This window comes from Rattus norvegicus, chromosome 1 (assembly GCF_021556685.1).
Source record: "Rattus norvegicus strain SHRSP/BbbUtx chromosome 1, alternate assembly SHRSP_T2T, whole genome shotgun sequence".
Lineage (NCBI taxonomy): Eukaryota > Metazoa > Chordata > Mammalia > Rodentia > Muridae > Rattus > Rattus norvegicus.
In genome coordinates this window covers 273,371,112-273,391,078 of record NC_141534.1, presented here as the reverse complement: position 1 = coordinate 273,391,078, position 19,967 = coordinate 273,371,112, and the positions used below count along the sequence as shown (strand labels likewise).

The 19,967-nt window shown below is 42.3% G+C and overlaps 1 protein-coding gene and 1 long non-coding RNA gene across 5 annotated transcripts in view; one reads left to right on the top strand and one right to left on the bottom strand.

Annotated features, from left to right (window-relative positions):
• Window positions 1–126: 126 nt before the first annotated feature.
• Window positions 127–17,706, bottom strand: LOC134485268 (uncharacterized). Of its 4 annotated transcripts, XR_015648376.1 has the most exons (4): window positions 17,093–17,706; window positions 16,468–16,637; window positions 1,179–1,312; window positions 127–332 (listed from the first exon to the last, which is right to left on the bottom strand). It is a non-coding gene; the product is annotated as an uncharacterized LOC134485268 (long non-coding RNA). The 4 variants fall into 4 exon arrangements; XR_015648379.1 differs by lacking the exons at window positions 127–332; window positions 1,179–1,312 and adding an exon at window positions 8,297–9,006; XR_015648377.1 differs by lacking the exons at window positions 127–332; window positions 1,179–1,312 and having other exon boundaries at window positions 16,459–16,637.
• Window positions 17,103–19,967, top strand: part of Eif3a (eukaryotic translation initiation factor 3, subunit A) — a 30,539-nt gene continuing 27,674 nt past the window's right edge. Inside the window, 1 exon segment of the mRNA NM_001047087.2 lies at window positions 17,103–17,335. Within this exon segment, the coding sequence (NP_001040552.2) occupies window positions 17,287–17,335 (49 nt within the window). The 5' untranslated portion in view covers window positions 17,103–17,286.

Sequence of the window (19,967 nt, the reverse complement as noted above, 5' to 3'; positions counted from 1 at the left end):
TTATTTACTGGAAAAAAAAAACAAAAACAAAAACCTGTTTCTAATTGTGGTGTGGCTCAACCCTTAACATACACCTTTAATCTCTCAGGCTGGAATTCAAGCACACCCTTAGTACACATCTTTATTTTTTTTAAAGATTTATTTTATTTATTCCATGTATGTAAGTACACTGTTGCTGTCTTCAGACACACATGAAGGGGACATTGGATCCCATTATGGATGGCTGTGAGCCACCATGTGGTTGCTGGGATTTGAACTCAGGACCTCTGGAAGAGTAGTCAGTGCTCTTAACCGCTGAGCCATCTCTCCAGCCCCAGTACACATCTTTAATCCTAAACAATGAAGGTAAAGTTAGTTTGTAGAAGGAAGCACCTATGCTTGGAAGTGTATCATTTCACTTTTTCTTTAATATAAATATAATAAATAAAAAATCTTTAAAGAGTTGCCATAGTCATGGTGTCTTTTCACAGGAATAGAAAACCCTAAAACAGCCCCCAAAGCTCATATGTTGAAGACTTGATCCCCAGTTGATGGTGTTTCTAAGAGGTGGCAGAAACTGAGGGTGGGGCTAGAGGAAGAAAGACTTTATTGGGGGTGTGTGTGTGTTTTTTTTTTAAGATGTATTCTATTTATAAGTACACGTAGCTGTCAGACACACCAGAAGAGGGCATGGGATCCCCATTACAGATGTCTTGTGAGCCACCATGTGATTGCTGGGAATTGAACTCAGAACCTCTGAAAGAACAGTCTCCTCAGTGCTTTTTTTTTTTTTTTCTTTTTTTCGGAGCTTGGGACCGAACCCAGGGCCTTGTGCTTGCTAGGCAAGCGCTCTACCACTGAGCTAAATCCCCAACCCCCAGTCAGTGCTCTTAACTGCTGAGCCATTTCTCCAGCCCCGGGTGGGGGTGGGGAGTACTCTTTTAAACATTTTTTTAACCACATTTATTTACTTATTAATATTGGCTTTTTAAAAACAGGGTTTAATGGCTGGCCTGGAACTTGCTATGTGAATGAGGTGAATTTATAGAGAACTGTATACCTCTGTACTACTTGAGTACTAGAATTAAGAGCCCACTATTTATATGGGTTTTGGGGGGCAAGTCCTTACTCTAGCCCAGGCTGACCTACAAGTCGTTTCGTTGCCCAGGATTGTCTCAAACTCATGAAGCTCCTCTTACCTCAGCTTTCTTAATGCTAGGATCGCATCATATCCAGCCTTTTCTCTCTTCTCCTCAACCACATGCTCCCCATCACAAGGTCCGGCCTCACCCCAGGCCCAGAGCAAAGGATCCCAGCTCACCAGGGACTGAAACTGAAGAAGCCATGAGCCAAATTAAACCTTTCCTCCTTTTATTTCAGATATATCGGCCACAATGACAGAAAGGTAACGTGCAGCATTCTAAGTTGTAAAGACACACCTCAACTTAGCTCTTTACTGATAAAACATTTTTTTCCCAGACAGTCTGGCAATGTAGCCCAGGCTAGCATTGAGCTTGAATTTTGTACCTTGACTAAGACAAAGCATGTAATTTGCTGTGAGGGATTTACAAAAACGTTATGTTTGTCTAAAAAGAACTAAAGGAACCGATCCCAAAATGTTGAAGTCCATTGTGATGTCCTGGCCAGAGGAGAAAGGATGCATCCTGAATGATGAAGACCACCTCGTCACCTTCCCACCCAACTCCCCATTACCTCCTCTATTAAAAGAACAGGTTCCCTGAGATGGAGCTCTGAGAGTGACAGACCTTCCAACTTCTTGATATTGTCCCTTGTAGGAGGCACAGGGAACATGTAAGTACCAGGGAAATCAGGAATGTTTAACACAAAGAGTTGTCTCTCCAACAGAAAAGACACATAACCTGTTTTCCATTCAGAAGCCTGGGTACAGAGGTGGTTAACAGCCTGTGGAAGTTTGGGCTATCTGTATGATTGAGCCCACACCATTTCTCCCCAGACCTTGGAGATGTCACATGTAGTCAATCTATAGAAGCTATCTTTTGGAAGATGCCACATGGACTTTAAAAGAGTCACATTCTCTAAATTGTGCTTAAATATGCTTAAAACAAACTACTCAAGGTCAGACTATACTTGACCCAACACCATCTATTGAGTCATGTTGAACTGACCTGGACTGTCCTCTTGCTTCAAGTGGAATCAGCCTTATGCTGGCCATGGTGGCTGAAAAGGCCCCTACAGATCCTCGAATAAATATTCTATCCATTAACTTACCAGATATTTGTTTTGGAGCTTATGTTAGAACCATTTTTAATAGACTCCTTGCAGCAGGGATACACAGGTTTTAGAGGACTGGGAGAATTGGTGACATATTAAGTAAAATTCTTTTTTTTTTCTTTTGAGTCAGGATCTTCTGAATCCCAGATTGGTCTCCAACTTTCTACATAACTGGGGATGACTTTGAACGTCTGCTCTTCCTGTCTGTAGCTCCTAAGTGCTGGATTTAAGGAAGATGGTGTTGGGTGCAGAGGGGTGAATATTGAAGGCTGTGACTAGTCTATGCTTTGAGACTCTAGGCTAGAGGTGGGGGCATGATTTATGGGAAGATAGGTTTGGTGATTTGAATAAGAATGTCACTGCTAGGCTCATATATTTGAATGTTTAATCACCAGGGAGTGGCATTATTTGAAAGAATTAGGATTGGGGGGATGTGACCTTGTTGGAAGAAGTGTGTCACTGTGGGTGAGCTTTGAGGTTTCCCCTTCTCTGTCCTCAGATCAGAATGCAGCTCTCAGCTACTTCTCTAGCACCATGCCTACCTGCTGCCACGTTCTCTGCCAGGATAATAATGGACTAAGCCTCTAAAATTATTATATTTTTCTTTTATAAAAACTGTTTTGGGGGCTGAAGAGATGGCTCAGTGGTTAAGAGCATGGGCTGTTCTTCCAAAGGTTCAATTCCCAGCAACCACATGGTGGTTCACAACCATCAGTAATGGGGATCCAATGCCTTCTTCTGGAGTGTCTGAAGACAGCAAGTGTACCCACATACATGAAACAAATAATAAATCTTTTTTTCTTTTTCTTTTTTTCGGAGCTGGGGACCGAACCCAGGGCCTTGCGCTTGCTCTACCACTGAGCTAAATCCCCAACCCCATAAATAAATTTTTAAAAAATTAAAAAAATATTTTGCTCATGGTATCTCTTCACAGCAATAGAACAGTGACTAAGAGAGTAGAAAACTGGTAAATTGGCCTTCCTCCCTCCCTTCCTTCCTCCCTATCTCATTACTTAATGCTGTCAGACCTGCCAGACAAGTTCACCAGCCAACCTTTAGCTGCAAGGCGGACCTCTTCCATCATAGATAAAGCTGGGTGTAGAAATAGACTTTCTAGGTTCCAAGCCCAGTTCTGCTCTGCATCTTAGGCTTACAGCCTGACTTACATCACAGTTCTCCTCTTGTCTCCTTGGAAATCAGAGGAAGCTAAACACACTTAACTGTGCACCTCTCCCAGTAAAGTTTAAATCACTTTAGAAAAGTGTAGCTTTGAATCACAGGTTTTTGGAGCTGGAGAGATGGCTCAGTGGTTAAGAGCACTGACTGGGGAGCTGGAGAGATGGCTCAGTGGTTAAGAGCACTGACTGCTCTTCCAGAGGTCCTGAGTTCAATTCCCAGCAACCACATGGTGGCTCACAAACATCTGTAGAAAGATATGATGCCCTCTTCTGGTGTGTCTGAAGACAGTGGCAGTGTACACATATCCATAAAATAAATAAGTAAATCTTAAAAAAAAAAAAAAGAAAAAGAAAAAGAATCAGGGGTTTTCAAGACCACCACACTAAATTTGGGGATGACTTTTATTACTTTCGACTCTTGCCTCCAATTACTGGGATTACAGGTATATGCTGCCACACTCAGCTAAGTATTTACTTATGTATTGGTGCTAGGGGTTTTAACTTAGGGCCTGATGTATACTAGGCAAGCACTCTCACCACTGCCCCCCTCTCCAGCACCGTATAGCAACTTTTTTTTTTTTTTTGGCACATCTTGCTCACTCTCTATTCCCAAAAAAGAGTCAGAAGCCATTGACTTTAGTATAGATTTAGAAAATGCCCCAAATCACCAGGTGGTGTTAGTTGTGGTGCATGTCTTTAATCCCAACACTCAGGAGGCAGAGGCTAGTGGATCTCTGAAATAGTCCAAGACTGGCCTGGTTTATAGATTGAATTCCAGGACACCCAGGGCTACACAGAGAAACCCTGTCTCAAAACAAACAAAAACAAACAAACAAAGGAAAATGGCCCAAACCTGTCTGGTTATGTGTACAAGGGACTCTCATCTCTCACAGATGGAATTTGGGAACCACCAGAGGAAAGAATGGTTCTCTTCTCCTTTTTTTTTTTTAAATAAAGATTTATTTATTTATGTATATGACTACACTGTAGCTGTCTTCAGACTCACCAGAAGAGGGCATCAGATCCCATTACAGCAGATGGTTCTGAGCCACCATGTGGTTGCTGGGATTTGAGCTCAGGACCTCTGGAAGAGCAGTCAGTGCTCTTAACCGCTGAGCCATCTCTGCAGCCCTCTCCTCCTCTTCCTCCTCCTCCTCCTCCTCCTCCTCCTCCTCCTCCTCTTCCTCCTTTTTTAAGATTTATTTTTTATATATAAGTACACTGTCGCTGTCTTCAGACATACCAGAAGGGGGCATCAGATCTCATTACCGATGATTGTGAGCCACCATGTGGTTGCTGGGATTTGAACTCAAGGCCCCTGGAAGAGCAGTCAGTGCTCTTAACCACTGAGCCATCTCACCAGCCCGGTTCTCTTCTTTTATTGTTGTTTCTATCATTGGTATTAATGAGACACTGGGTCTTTCAGTCAGCAGAGCCATCAGAATAGCAACTCCTTGAAGGGTACTGAAAAGGCTGTTGAGTTCATAAAAGGGTACTGAGAAGGTGGTTCCGTCAACTTTGACAATCTATCCTGAAAGATAACTGGATTCTATCATATCTAAGTATATTATTTAGTTTTGCATGGGTGTGACCGAAACATCTAAAATATTACAGGGAGAGGTCATTTGATCATTTATTTCAGGTCATAGTTTCAGAGGTATCAGCGTAGCATGGAGGCATGGTTGAGCAGAACATCTCATGTCAAGGGGGCTAGAAAACAGGGAAAGGGAAACACAGGAAGGAGCCATGGTGATGAGCAGTTCCCAAGGACATGCCCCTAATGAGAGGCTTCCTCCTCAAACCATGCATTGCTTCCTGCCTCCCACCACCTCACAATAATGCCATTATGTTATTGATCCTTAAGGGGGAAATCCAGGTATTGGTCAGTGTGGAGAGCTTCTTGGGTCACTTGGCAGGAATTTGACATTGGACCAGGCCCGGGAAGTCAGCTCAGGCAGGAGTCTGATCTTAGGCCAGAACAAAGAAGTATGGTTCAGGCAAGAGAATGACTTTGGGCTAGGACAGGGAAGTAGGCTCAGTTATTTTGTCATCCTGATAAGACCATAGAAACAGTGATCACAGAACTGTATTGCCTTGCTTGTTCCTTGACTATTTGTGTTTATTTTCTTGCTTGTTCCTTAACCTAGAACTGACCTTAGTACTTGCATGTAATTAAAATGGTATAAAAGTAGACTAGGAAAAAATAAACCTGCCTCAGCCTCAGAACTGACTGGGGTCATGCTACAATGTTATCTAATTGTCTTTTTTCTTTTTAATCCTTGTTCCTGAGCTGGAGAACCTGTTAACTGACTGAGCTGGCTTGGTCAGGTCAGAATTCACAGGAGCGAATATCCCTGGAAATACTGTGACACCTCCACTCCCTAGAGGTGTGCCTTATAATCTCCTAGGCATTTCTCAGTTCAGTCAAGTTGACAGTTGAGGATAACTATCACAGTGAGGTTTTTCCATGAGGAATGCTCTGCTACACTCTCCAGAAACCCAGCTTAGAGCTCTGTTGTGTTAAAGAAAAAAGGTTGGGCTAGAGAGATGGCTCGGTGGTTAAGAACACTGACAGCTATTCCAAAGGTCCTGAGTTCAATTCCCAGCGACTACATGGTGTCTTATCTGTAATGGAATCTGGTGCCCTCTTCTGCCTGGTGTGTCTGAAGACAGTGAGTGACAGGCAAGTGTACTCATATATACATAAATAAATAAATCTAAAAAAAAAGAAAAGAAAAAGTTTAGTAAGGCAAATGTAACTAAAGCCAGTTGCAATCTTGTTTTAATTACTGTCCTATTCCAGTGGTAAAACACCACAACCAAAGCAACTTATAATTGGGCTTATAGTTTCAGAAGATTAGAGTCTATAATAGTGAAGTAGAAGACAGACAGACACAGAGAGAGAGAGAGAGAGAGAGAGAGAGAGAGAGAGAGAGAGAGAAGAGAAGAGAAGAGACAGATTCACCAAACAGTTTGAGTCTTTTGAAAATTTAATATCCATCCAGTGACACACCTCCTCCAACGAGGCCACATCCCCTAATCTTTCCCAAATGGTTCACACAAGCTGGAGAACCAAATGTTCAAATATCATATGTGCCTATGAGGGTCATTCTCATTTAAGTCGCCATAGATCCTTATTTACTTCTCTCAGAGAATTCTAAAAAACATTATCATTTACAGTGATGTGTCTAAAAAACTTTCTTTTCCTGTTTTAAAGGAAAGCCACAAGGGTAGTACTGAGAATTACCATGTAACTTGCACCCAGTTTCCTCTGTCAATCTTGTATCAATCAAGACATTTGTTACAAGTCATGAACCAAGACTGCTGCTAAATGCCCTTGGTGAGCCACTTGTGGTGATACCCTCCCTGAAATCCCAAATACTCAGGAGGCTGAGACAGGTTGACTGCCAACCTGGGCTACAGAACAGCTCAAAAAAAGAATTCTCTTGGTTTTATGATGTGCAGATCATATTCAAATTGCTCATTCAAAAAACAAGTTCTGGGGGGAGGGCTGGCTCAGTGGTTAAGAACACTCATTACTCTCTCAGAGAACCTGGTTTTTCCAGCAACTACATGGTGTTTCACATCTGTAACTCTGGTTCTAGGAGATCTGACACCCTCTATGGCAGCAGGTATGTATGAGGTGCACAACATATATTCGGGCAAAGCACTCATAGACATAAAATAAAATAATCTAAATAATTAAAAAAAAAAAGGCAGAATCCACAAAGCTCTTTGAGATCCTTCTTCTGTTTACTTTCATGGCTTTCACCTTCATCTTATGTAAGGGGAAGGTGTTCAGGGCCAGCTTCATTTCTGGCAGCTCCCTCCCCCCCTCCCCGCCCCCCCCTCCCCCCGGAGCTGGGGACCGAACCCAGGGCCTTGCGCTTGTTAGCACTGAGCTAAATCCCCAACCCCTCTGGCAGGTTTTGCTGCACCAAATTTCAGGTAAACCTGACTTGTCATGACTTGTTAGATGTGATATATTAGTTTTGGTATTTATTAGTGCTACTTTCTATTGAGCACTCTGTTTGAGAATCTTTTTTTTTTTTTTAATTTTGTTTTTCAAGACGGGGTTTCTCTGTGTAGTCCTGGATGTCCTGAAACTCGCTCTGTAGCCCAGGCTGGCCTCAAACTCAGATCTGCCACCTTCCTCTGACTGGTAAATGCTGGGATTAAAAGTCTGCGACATGCCACCTGGCATGAGAAGCCTTAGTTGATAACTGGACTTCTGCCCCTGAGTCTGCCATTGAGCTTCACCTGACCATGGCACCAACAACGCAATCTCAGGGGTTCTCACCATTACAACCTGCTGTTAAAGGAGTCCCTGAGTCAGGTGTACACAAGGCTTTACAGAGTTTGGGCAGAATTGGTGACACGGTAACCAAATGGTGAGCATTCTGTAGGAAATTCAAACTAGTGATATAAAAAGAAAAAGGGGAAGGGGAGTAATATTATTTCAGAGCACGAGATATGCTCTTATGCAAATGCCATAACGTAGCTGGGTGATGGAGGTACATGCCTTTAATCCCAGTTCTCAAGTACTCAGGAGGCTGAAGCAGGCAGATCTCTTGAGTTCTGGGCCAGCCCCGTCTACACAGAAACAAACAAACAAACAAACAAACAAACAAAAACTGCTAACCAGCCAACCAACCAAACAAAAAGAAACGAGAGAAGAAAAAAAGAAAAAGAAAATGTCATAATGAAACACCTTACTTTGTACAACAGATGAACACCATTAAAAAGTCTAAATTACAGCTGTGCTATGGTGGTGCATGCCTTTCACACCCGCACTCAGGAGACAGATACAGGCAGATTCTTGTCAGTTTTGAGGCCAGCCTGGTCTACAGAGTGACTTCCAGGACAGCAAAGGCTACATACAGAAGTTACTTTTTTTTAAAGATTTATTTATTTATTATACATAAGTACACTGTAGCTGTCTTCAGGCACACCAGAAGAGGGCATCAGATTTCATTACAGATGGTTGTGAGCCACCATGTGGCTACTGGGATTTGAACTCAGGACCTCTAGAAGAGCAGTCAGTGCTCTTAACCACTGAGCCATCTCACCAGCCCACTCTTTTGAAAAATTAAAAAAAAAGCATAATTCAAATCTAAGACCACAGTAAAATATACAGAAAAATGTCTAAATTATAGGAGAAACAGAATGACCTTCAGATTTACATTTGGGTATGAGAATAGGGCTCTCTGAACAGGTGCCCTTTAAGCTGCTCTGTAGCACAATTTGAAATCTTCATAAAGATTATCTCTACCTCTCCAGAATGAAAGCCCACACCCTGTGGCTTCATGTAGCCTTGTAATCATGTTTGACATATTTAACAGAGATATTTGTTTTGAAGCCACACCCGAAAACCACTCTTCAGTGTCTTACTCATTTTGTTTTGGCCCAGTTCATTTAGGTAGCTTTGGGACTAACTTCCTAAAACCCCAAGCAGAAGCCGAGTTCCATAGCCACTTAGCTGTTTGGTACAGGCACAACACCACTCTTGTCGAAGAGTTCAACCTTAATTGGACTTGCTGAGGCTTTGAATATTTTTTCTTTTTTCTTTTTCTGCAGGTGGAATAATCAAGGTGCTCTGAAAACAGGAGAATAATGTTTTCTGAGTTTTGCCCATGGACCAGGCACTACCTGCATACAATGATGAACTGTTCCAGTCACTGGCTTCCTTGAGACTGCCAGGATCACACAGGAGATCAGCAAGCAAATGGCCAGTCATTACTGAGGATTTCTCTCTTTCTCCCTGGAAAGTCTGTTTCATTGGCCAGGCTACATGCTACACTCCCATCGTAGCTTCCATTGGATTTGACTACCGGTGTGTGACACTCTGGCATTAAAGGTCTGTTTTAAACAACTAAGAAGTCACCAAACACTTATTGAGTGCTTTCTAGGTGCCACATACATGGCAAATAAAACAGACCTGGCCCTTGTCAAGATGATTGTATTTTACAGGGGCAGGCAATAATAAATGGATAAAATATTGGGAATCAGATGGTGATCAATGCTATGGAGGAAATAAAAGAATGATGCTAAGAAATGTAGGAGAAAGGGAATTGTTATTACTCTGTGAGAAAAGATTTCACAGTAAGGGTGACAATGGTGGTGGTGGGGACATGATAAGGTAGAGGACAGGGACTGTGCATGGCCTTTTGAGACACTGTAAACTGGAATGACAAAACAGGTCTTCATCAGGGGACAGGCACTAACTCACCGTTACTTCACAAGAATTTCCTTCCTGATATGTGGGGGGTAAAAGGAAAGGATCATCGTAAAACCAGAAACCCAATTTAGCAGGTTCCTGTTTCCTCTACAAGAGAAATGTCAGTGACATGAACCGGGCATCTTGAGGTAATAGTGATGACTGCAGGATATGGAATTGGATGTATTGTCTGATTAGATGTAGAGATGAGACAGAGAATTGGGGTCAAGGATGTCTTCGGCATCTTTTATCTGCATAGGTGGCAGAACAGAATTGCTGACATTAATTTGGGAAAGATGATAAGGAAGAGTCAAGGCAGAGGAGACCACGGAGTCCAGTTTGTAACACACCAGATGTACATAATATGGTAAACATTTATTTGGTATGTAAAACAGGTGTGGTGTGGCAAGCCTAACTCCTAGGAGAGAAATCCAAGGATGTTAATGCAATTTTTCATACAGGGTAGAAATAATGTCTAAAACTGTGAACTAGAAACAAGGAAAATGAGACCTGATCAGAGAATGAGGTTCAAGGTCTAAGCCCTGGGGTAGTTCAATTTCAGATGTCAAAGAGAGGTGAGTGGTAGCCCCAAGGTGGGGTGCAAATCAGGTCCTGGAAGCCAATATGGAGAAAATGCTCCCAAGTTCTGGAAGCTAACACTCTCAGGATAAGTGGTCAAGTCTGTGTGAGGGAGCAAGTGTTTGAATGCAGGGTGGTTTTAGCCAGATAGCAGGGAAGGGTGGAGGTTGTGCAACACTAAGGCAGCTGGGTTCCAGACAGAAGAGGCCAACCTGCTAAATGGCACAGCAGGGAACAGGGTGGGAGATACTGGGCTGGAAAAATGGGCAGTGACTTAGAGAAGCTCAAAAGAATAGCTAAGGGGTTGTAAGGGTTCTGGTTTGGGATTTGAGGTGTTTCCATGGCTGCATATTTTTTTCTAGCCAATTCTGGTTGCAGGAAGAAGTATGGGGTCAGATTTGACCTGCAGTTTTTTAGGTGATAATAAAGTGAGAGGAGTTGGAAAAGAAAAAAATATATATATATATCACCAACAATGAGAGAATCTAAGTTGGGAAAGGAGGAGGAAATAGAGGATGAGGGGTAGCAAAATGGAAGCAGAGTTCTTTGGAGAGAGAATTTGATTATATTGCCCAGATGGACCTGAACTCATAATCCTGACTCAGCTTTTCAAGTAGCTGTGATTGTAGATATACCACACATATCTCTCTAGTTTAGAGATACAGACTTGAAGGAATGAAAATTCTAAATTATCATAAGCTACTGTGTGGGTGCAGACATCAGTATACAGGAGTTGTTTCTCTCCTTCCACTGTTACTTGGGTTCTGTCTATTGAACTCAGATTAGGCTTGTACACAGAGCCTTTACCTGCTGATCCATCTTGCTAGCCCCTAGCAAGTTCAACCCAGCCTGTAATCCTAGCTACCTAGGAAGCTGGTGTAAGAAGACTGCAAGTTCAAGACTCTGTCTAAGCAATTTAGGAAGACCCTATCGTAAAACAAAAGGTAAAAAGAGGGTTGGGATCCTGGGCATGGTGGTGCATGCCTTTACTCCCAGCATTCTGGAGGAAAGGGAGGTGGATCTCCATGAGTTTGAGGCCAGCCTGGTCTACAAAGTGAGTTCCAGGACAGTTTAGGGTGACACAGAGAAACTCTGTCTCAAAAAATCAAGAGGGATGAGGATATAATTCAGTTCTGGAGGACTTGCCTAACATGTTCAAAGATTGGGCTCAAATTCTATTAAATGTCTTCTTCACATGTCCCCAGACTGGGGGTGAAAGGCATTGTCTGGGATTCATACATGTTTCGGGTTGTAACTTGGAGGATTATCAGGTAGTCTAGTGAGGGATTTCTTAAACTTTTACCACTTTTGATCCCTTTCATTTGAGAAACTTTTACATGGTTCAAAGTACATAAAATAAGTATAAAAATTAAACTGATAAATCATAAAGATCTTTAAAACAATTTTTGGTATGTATATAGATTCAACACTTTATTAAAGATTAAAGCAAATTTGCATACTGAGGTTGATATGCTTGTTTGTCTAACACAATACAATCTAAAGATAGACTAATTTGATATATGCTGAGGAATGATGGTAGGAAATACTAAAAGCCTTCATTTTTGTAATTAAACTATTAGTTTTTTAAGAGTAGCAAACTTCCTATATGAATAAGTAAAACTTCTTGTATAAATATTAATTTCAGGTTTTTTTAAAGATGTATTTATTTTATGTATGTAAGTACAGTGCCACTGTCTTCAGACACACCGGAAGAGGGCATCAGATCCCATTACAGATGGTTGTGAGCCACCATGTGGTTTCTGGGAATTGAACTCAGGACCTCTGGAAGAGCAGTCAGTGCTCTTAACCACTGAGCCATCTCTCCAGCCCAACTTCGGATCTTTTAAAAATGTTTTTTCATTTAAAAATTTCATGTGTTTCACCCACATGAAATTCATGTGTTGTACCACTGGTGTGACTAGTTCCATCAAGAAGTCAAAAGCTGTGTCAGATCCCGGCTCTGAGGAATAGATGGCTGTGAACTTCCAAGTGGGTGCTGGGGATCAAACCCAGGTCTGATGGAGAGCAGCCAGTGCTTTTAACCGATGGGCCAACTCTCTGCCCTAATTTTAGCGTTTTCCAGGCTTTCTTCATGGTTGGGTATAAAAGAATGTGCAAAGTGCACATGTTCAGAACCAAGGGTGTATGATGCAACATGGGCTGGCTCTGCCAGCAGCCCCAGGTTTACTATGCATTCGATTTTAAATTAATTTTTGACTGTGTGTGTTCAGGAACCTTTCACTGCTGCCTAACATTTTGCAACTACCACATTCGGTTAAATAATCCCATAAGAAGCTTTGGACTAATCTGAAAGTAGTGAGCTTCAAAGTTCAGAGTTCAGGGAGGAGGGAAAGAGAATGCTCTGAGAGTCATTACTGAGAAGCAGTCGTTGGTGTCTGATCTCCCCTCTGGGGGCAGTAGACTGAAGGAGGAACGCAGCCAGCCCTTTCACTGGGCTGTAGGATGGGCAGGGTGGCCAGAGCGATGGGTCCTGTGATGGAATTTAATGGGGTTATGGGCCAAGAACACGGGGAGTCAGGCAGAATGATTTGGTAGCACTTTGAGTTGAGCCTGAAGTATTGTGTTAAGTGGTTGATAATTGGGTATAGGAAAGTACACTATGTTTGGACACTCAGAAAAATCACAATTGAACTTAGCTTAGAACTGGTGTATCCAGGAGCTTTCTGTAGAGAAAACTGTATTTTCTTTTCTTTCTTTTTTTTTTTTTTTGGTTCTTTTTTTTTTTTCGGAGCTGGGGACCGAACCCAGGGCCTTGCGCTTCCTAGGTAAGCGCTCTACCGCTGAGCTAAATCCCCAGTCCCCTGTATTTTCATTTATTTTTGTGTTCTTGTGTTTAAGCATATGGGAAACTGGAAGTAGATGGACATATGTGCTAAGAACTAAAGATGACATATATTGGGCTTCTAACCTTGTTCTTCCCTACAGATAGAACTGGAAAGTCTTATTTAAATATTGATGTGGATTTTCATTTGTTAATCCTCCATGATTAGTTTGTAAACAGCCTATCTGACTGTTGCTTTGCCAAGCATTCATATACACCAGTGAACTATAGAAAATTTTCATCCTTATCCATTCTTAAGTATGATAAAGGATAAGACATGTTTTATTTATATTTACATATTTATAAATATATGTATATACACATATATTTTTTTTCTTTTCTTTTTGTACTCCTGGCTGTCCTGAAACTCATAGATGCCCAAGTCTGCCTCCTGAGTGCTGGGACTAAAGGCATATGCCATCATACTCAGCTAATGTTTAAAGTAGTTTTGGCATCTAACCTTATCTGGTGCCAAAGAAGATTTCTGAAGGAAGTGACATTTAAGCAAAACCTGAATGAGAAGGTTGGTTTTAAAAGCAAGGAATGGGGGCTGAAGAGATGGCTCAGGGGTTAAGAGCACTGACTGCTCTTCCAGAGGTGCTGAGTTCAAATCCCAGCAACCACATGGTGGCTCACAACCATCTGTAATGGGATCTGAAGCCCTTTTCTGGTGTGTCTGAAGACAGCTACAGTGTACTTATGTATAATAGATAAATAAATCTTAAAAAAAAAACAAGGAATGAGGCAAGGGTAGGGTTAGGTGGGTAGGAGTCATTAATTTCAGAATTTAGGAGGCAGGGACAGGTGGACCTCTTGTTTCTGGCCAGCCAGACTACATAGTGAGACTGTTTCAAAAATAAAATAAAATAAGATAAGATAAAATAAAATGGAATGACTGGTTCCTAGTGAAGTGATGTGATGCAGGAGATGGGCAGGGCCTTTTAGGGCACTGAAAGATACAGTATGTGGGCCTGGAGCAGATAGGAGAATCTGCTCTGCAGTGGTGTCTGTCTTCATGGAGATTATGGTGAATAAAGTACAGCTTCTTCCTAGGACTCTACCAAATTAGGAAGTTAGACTATTTTATTTACTGTTGTAACCCTCACACCTATCAGAAATGTATATTTGTTATGCTTGGCACATGGTACACACTTGATAAAGATTTGTTGAATGAGTGCATTACTCTGAATGATAGTCTGTAAGCTTATAAGAATATTGTTATATTTTTGAAAATAAAATGATAAATGTGATGTTAGGCATGTTGGTTCATGCCTGTTGTTTGAGCACACTTCAGGCTAAGGTGGGGGAATTGAAAATTCTAGGCCAGTTTGGAATGTTTTCATTGCCCAGTGAGATCTATCTCAAAAGCAAAACAAGAGAAAAACCAACCCCCTCTCAAAAAACCCCCTGCATTGTATTTGAGAAACTATCACAGGAAGTACAAGAAGTAACTTGAGAAGGAAAAAAAATCCTTCAACCTTTACCAGGCCTGAATGGTTGTTTTCTGATAAATGAGCATTAATCAGCAGATAATTATGCTTTTCTCTTGGTCCAACTAGATCCTATCTTGATTTTCATTGTATAAACATCTATTTTTATCAGGGAATCATTAATTCTTTGAAAGGAAGCATTGAGAATCTTTTTTTTTTCTTTTTTCTTTTTTTTTCGGAGCTGGGGACCGAACCCAGGGCCTTCCGCTTGCTAGGCAAGCGCTCTACCACTGAGCTAAATCCCCAACCCCAAGCATTGAGAATCTTAACATCTCTAACACTCAACATTATGGCTGCTAACTGGTACCAAAAACCTGTTGGTGGAATGTATTTACCCCTGGTAATCAACATTATTACTTTCATTAACAAAGAGTACCAGACTCTAAGTAATTGTTGGAGATGGTGTCTTGTTTATTGCTCAGCTGGCTTGAACTCCGAGGTTCTAGTGATCTTTCTGTCTTAGGCTTTGAGTGGCTTGGACCAGATACCAGCCACTGTATACAATTAATTTGTCTCATTCTTTTTAATGCACTTACATGATCATTGGCTATTACATCACCAATGATTCTTATGCTTTAAATAACATGAAGGGAAAATTATCAGTATGAGAGATATTTCATTTCACTTCATTTTTTTAATTTTCTAGTGCTTATCTGACTGTGGGCCTACTACATAGGTAATGCTGAACCCATTTTACTTTTATGACTATTTTGCCTTTTGAATGTTTGTGCACTTGTTGCTTGTAGAGGTCAGAAAGTGTCAGATACCCTAGAACTGAAGTTATGGATGATTATAAACCACCTTATGGAAGCTTAGAATCAAACATGGATCCTCTTCAGGAACAGAAAGTACTCTTAACTGCTAAGCCATTTTTTCAGCTCCTATTTTTACTATTTTCTGATGTAATAAAGGAATCGAGAATGTGTAGAAAGCCTTTTCTGATATTTAGACCAAGTTTCTTTTGATTTTACTGTTTGCATCTTTCTTTAGCCTATTATGTAATTAAAAACTTCAAGAAGGAACCATTTGCTCTTTATGTTTGACTTTTAAAATTTGACTTAATTATAATATACACAAAGAAGTCCCTTGATCATGCCCATAAAACAGTTGCTAAAGCTTGTAACACTAGATGTTCTTTTACATCAGTCCTGTCTGGTACTTGCTTTTGGAGGTGAAAGTTCGTGCATTTAGCATGGTCTAAGTATTCTGGAGGAAGAACTCTTGAAATCAACTTTAAAGTATTCTTTGTTTTTAATGTGTCTGTGTCTTTGGGTGTGTTCATGTGAATGTAAGTGTTGGGGAAGCCAGAGATGATAGATACGCACGGAACTAGAATTAGAGGTGGTTATGAGCAACCTAACGTGGGTGCTGAGAGCTGAACTAAAGTGCTCTGCAAGATTAGTATCTCTTCAGACCTTTAAATAGCTTAAAAATAGTTTTAATTTGTTTTTCCGAGAAAGGGTTTCTCTGTGTAGAACTCACTCTATAGACCAGGCTGACCTCGAACTCACAGGGATCTGCCTCTCTCTGCCTCCTGAGTGCTGGGATGAAAGGTGTGGGTTCCCACTGAGCTTAAGGTTTTACTTTTCTTTTTAAGGTTTCCTCATTCATTGATACACTATCTCACTAATTTACATATCCCATATTATTGTAAAATATATAATGAACTTGCAATAATTTATTCATTTCCTTCTGAATTTTCTCTGAACCTTTGTGTGGTGCCAGGGATTATGGGCCTGTGCGTGATAGAGGAGCGCTCAGCCACTTTACATCTGCAGCCCTGAACTCAAGTTAATTTCCTACCAAGAGCCTCAGAATTCGACGCGGTTTTAAATGGCTTTCAAGCTCTAAGCATAGTAATTAATCTATGAACACTAAATTTGTTAGGTAGCAATAAAAGACATGGCTTGCAGTAAGCCATTTCCTCACCAACACGCATTTCTTGTATTTGTGACGTGAGTTGTATGTAAAAATCGATGACACTCGCGTATTTTCAAACACTATACAAGACGGTTCTATCTGTGTTCCTGGGTCTTCTACTCAAAGGAGGTGGCTCTGCCCCTGCTCGTCTTCTTTCAGGAATCCTTGAGACGCTAACCCTACAAGGATACCAAATAACTCTGTTTATTATTTGCTTGTTCCCTCCCCTTCCTTGTCAGTTAAGCGACTGGTGCCCTATTTCTTAGCAACGAACACCACTGGACAGCGATACCGGCTCAGCACTTCCGTTAAGTATTTTGAACCTTTCCAGGCGATGTCTCCGCACAGCCGTTGCGACCTTAACGCGGCCAGATTCTGCGCACGTCATTTTGGGAATGACTGTTGTAGACACTGCCTTTTTTAGTCGCAGATCTGACCGCAGATTTTCCTTTCCCACCCTATGTCCGCTGGAGCAGTGGTGGCCGGAGAAAACTTCTTGGGGTTCCCTCCCGCGACCCAAAGAACACAACTGTTCTCGCTGCCCGGCACCCATCGCCACGTCAGCTCACGCTCGCGACGCCAGCACGCCTGCGCGCAGAGAAAGGCGGAGCATGCGCAAAGGCCTGCCTCTTACATCCGGGGCTCGGGCGGCGGCGCTGCCGCCGCGAGGGAATCACGTGGCTCCTTCCTTTCCGTCTCTGGCCGGCTGGGCGCGGGCGACTGCTGGCGAGGCGCGTGGAAGCTCGCGCTAGTTCCCCTCCGCCTCCTCTCCCGGTCCAGGCCACTAGGGAGTTCGCTGACGCCGGGTGAACTGAGCGTACCGCCAAGATGCCGGCCTATTTCCAGAGGCCGGAAAATGCCCTCAAGCGCGCCAACGGTGAGTAAGGCAGCGGGTCGCGCCGCGCAGGGCTGGCCCGAGGCCTGGGAGTTCGAGGGCCCCCTCCTGCTGCCCGCACCCGGGCTGTGGAGGCCAGTGGTCACGGCCGCCGCCACCCGGCCATGTCTCACACGGCCTCCCTACTCAAGCGGGCCGCGGCGGAAAGCGCGGATCAGGAACCGTCGCTCCCGTGTGTGTCCACTGGCTGCGGCCCAAGGCTTGCGTCGGAGGGCCACGGCCCGCCGGTCAGATCTCTCTGATCTTGCGATTCTTAGCCACGATCGGCCTCCTGCTGGCCTTTCAGACCGTGGACTGCTTGGGAAGCCCCGCGCTCCCTGCCGCCATCTGGGAGTGCCGGGAGGAGGAAACATGGCTCCCTCCCGGGGACAATGCACGCGAGAACCTCAGCTCCACCTCCCGCCGGGGTCGGGAGCCCGGCTAGTCTACCTCCACCCCACCTCTCCGGCACGTCTGGCTCCAGATCCCACGCGGAGGCCTTCTGGGTCAGGGTCTACTTGCCTCACTACTAGTTTGCACTTCAGGCCTCTACTCCATTAACTTGTTTCCTGTGTGGTGTTTCCCTCCCCACGATTCGATAAGGGTCATTTCGAAAGTATTTCGAATCATTAAAAGTTAATATTCTTTAGGGATTTAAAAATGATCCTCCCCAGACAAGCTCCAGAAAGAGTGGTTTCCCCCAAGGTCACTTGGAAGTGTCAGGAAACTAAGATCAAGGTCTCTCGATATCCAGTTCGGGTTTTTTTTTTTTTCCCCCTTTTTCTCTTCTGTCTTTTTTTCCTTCCACCGCAGTGCCACTGAGTGCTATTTCTATTTCCATACGTGTGCTTAATTAAGCCTGGCACTTGCAGGAAAGACTTGCCCGGATCTCTGATATTGTGGTGGAAAAGTCGTGTGCATATATCTGATCTGACCTTTAAAAACTGCTTTTTGTTTTTTAAAATAAAACCTGATAATTATGTATCTGTGTCCCTTTTAACTCCTCCAGTCCAAACATAAACCATTTATGTTGCCGGTTTTGTGTTTGGCAAGATTACTAGAAGTGGAAGCCACATTTTATGAAAAGGCCATTTGAGTCAAAACTTACAAAAGAATACTGCTGATAATTTGTCAGGAATAAAGATGTGTTGGCTGCATACTTATATTTTTTATTTTGTGGAGGCAATCTGGAATAGAATAATAATGCACCGTGGATAACCTAATACTGCTAGCACTAATTTATTATTGAAATTAGAACTGTAGCTAATTTAGGACTTTTTGATGTTTTGAAACTTAGAATCACGTTGTGGTGTTGAAAATGGAATTGGACAGACATACTAAGTATAGCTATTATATATGTTTAAGCTGTAACATTCAGCAGCAGTCATTTTCCCCATAGTAGTCTAGCTAAAGCACTACAGTCTTTGGCCTACATACATACATAGTAACATGCTGACCCTATTTTTCTCTCCTGTTTGGAATCTTCATGTGAACTTGGTTAATATTTCAATAACTTTAAAGCAGAAAGGTTACATAATGTGTTCTAAATTCCTTTTCACAGTTTCTAAGTTGACTTGCTTAATGATGAGTAATCTGGGGAAAGTATCAGCAAAGTAGGGTAGTACTTTGTGGTACAGTGTGGCTAACTTAGGTCTTGTTGGTGCATTTTACCTAAGACCTGTAGTGACTTCTTGGTGCAGCCCCATTACAGTTGCCAGAATATTAAGGAGTAATACCTTAGCTTCCAAGGAACTTGACAGGAGCAGATTGTCTTATCTCACATGGTGCTGTTTATAAAACAAGTAGATGATAAAATGGGTTTTCACTCCTCAGAAATCTGTTTACCTAAACGTTTTATCTGTAGCATTTGTAGCCCCAGGGATATTTAGACCTAATCTATTGCATTATTTTAATAAATAGCCCTTCAAGTCACTCTAAGCTGTAATTAGGGGGTGGGAAAATGTCAAAGCCTTTTACCCTTACACTCTACAACTTCAGCCTTAAAAAGTAAAATTGAGGGGTTGGGGATTTAGCTCAGTGGTAGAGCACTTGCCTAGCAAGCACAAGGCCCTGGGTTCGGTCCCCAGCTCCGGAAAAAAAAGAAAAAAAAAAAAGTAAAACTGATATTATGAAACCCCACAACTAAGTAGTAACATTATAGCTTAGATACTTAATCTGTTGCAGGAATTGGTGAAAAATGAAGGATTGATGTGAGTCTTTTCTTTATTGGTAGATACATGGTTTCAGTCAAATCCTAAAGATAAATGCAGAGTGCCTATTCTAATAATACATATAATTCTGGATTTTGGTTTATAGACACTTGAAATCTTGAAATCAACTAAGTGTTGAAATAATTCCTTCTAGCTGCAAAAGCCTTCCCACAATATTAATTAGGTAATTTCAAGGACCTCAGTCTCAGTTGTAAGAGTAAGGACGAGTCACAGCCATGGATCATCATGAAGAGTTTGTTCGAATTTCAGTTCGTTGTTTATATTTTCCCTCCCCTTACTTTTCTTAGTGGGTGGGGGATTTTAAGGAGAGTGTGTGTGTGTGTGGGGGGGGGGGGGTCCTCAGCTGCTCTGTGCCCTAAAACTCATGCTGAGGTGAAAGGCATGCTTCATCGCTTCATCACACC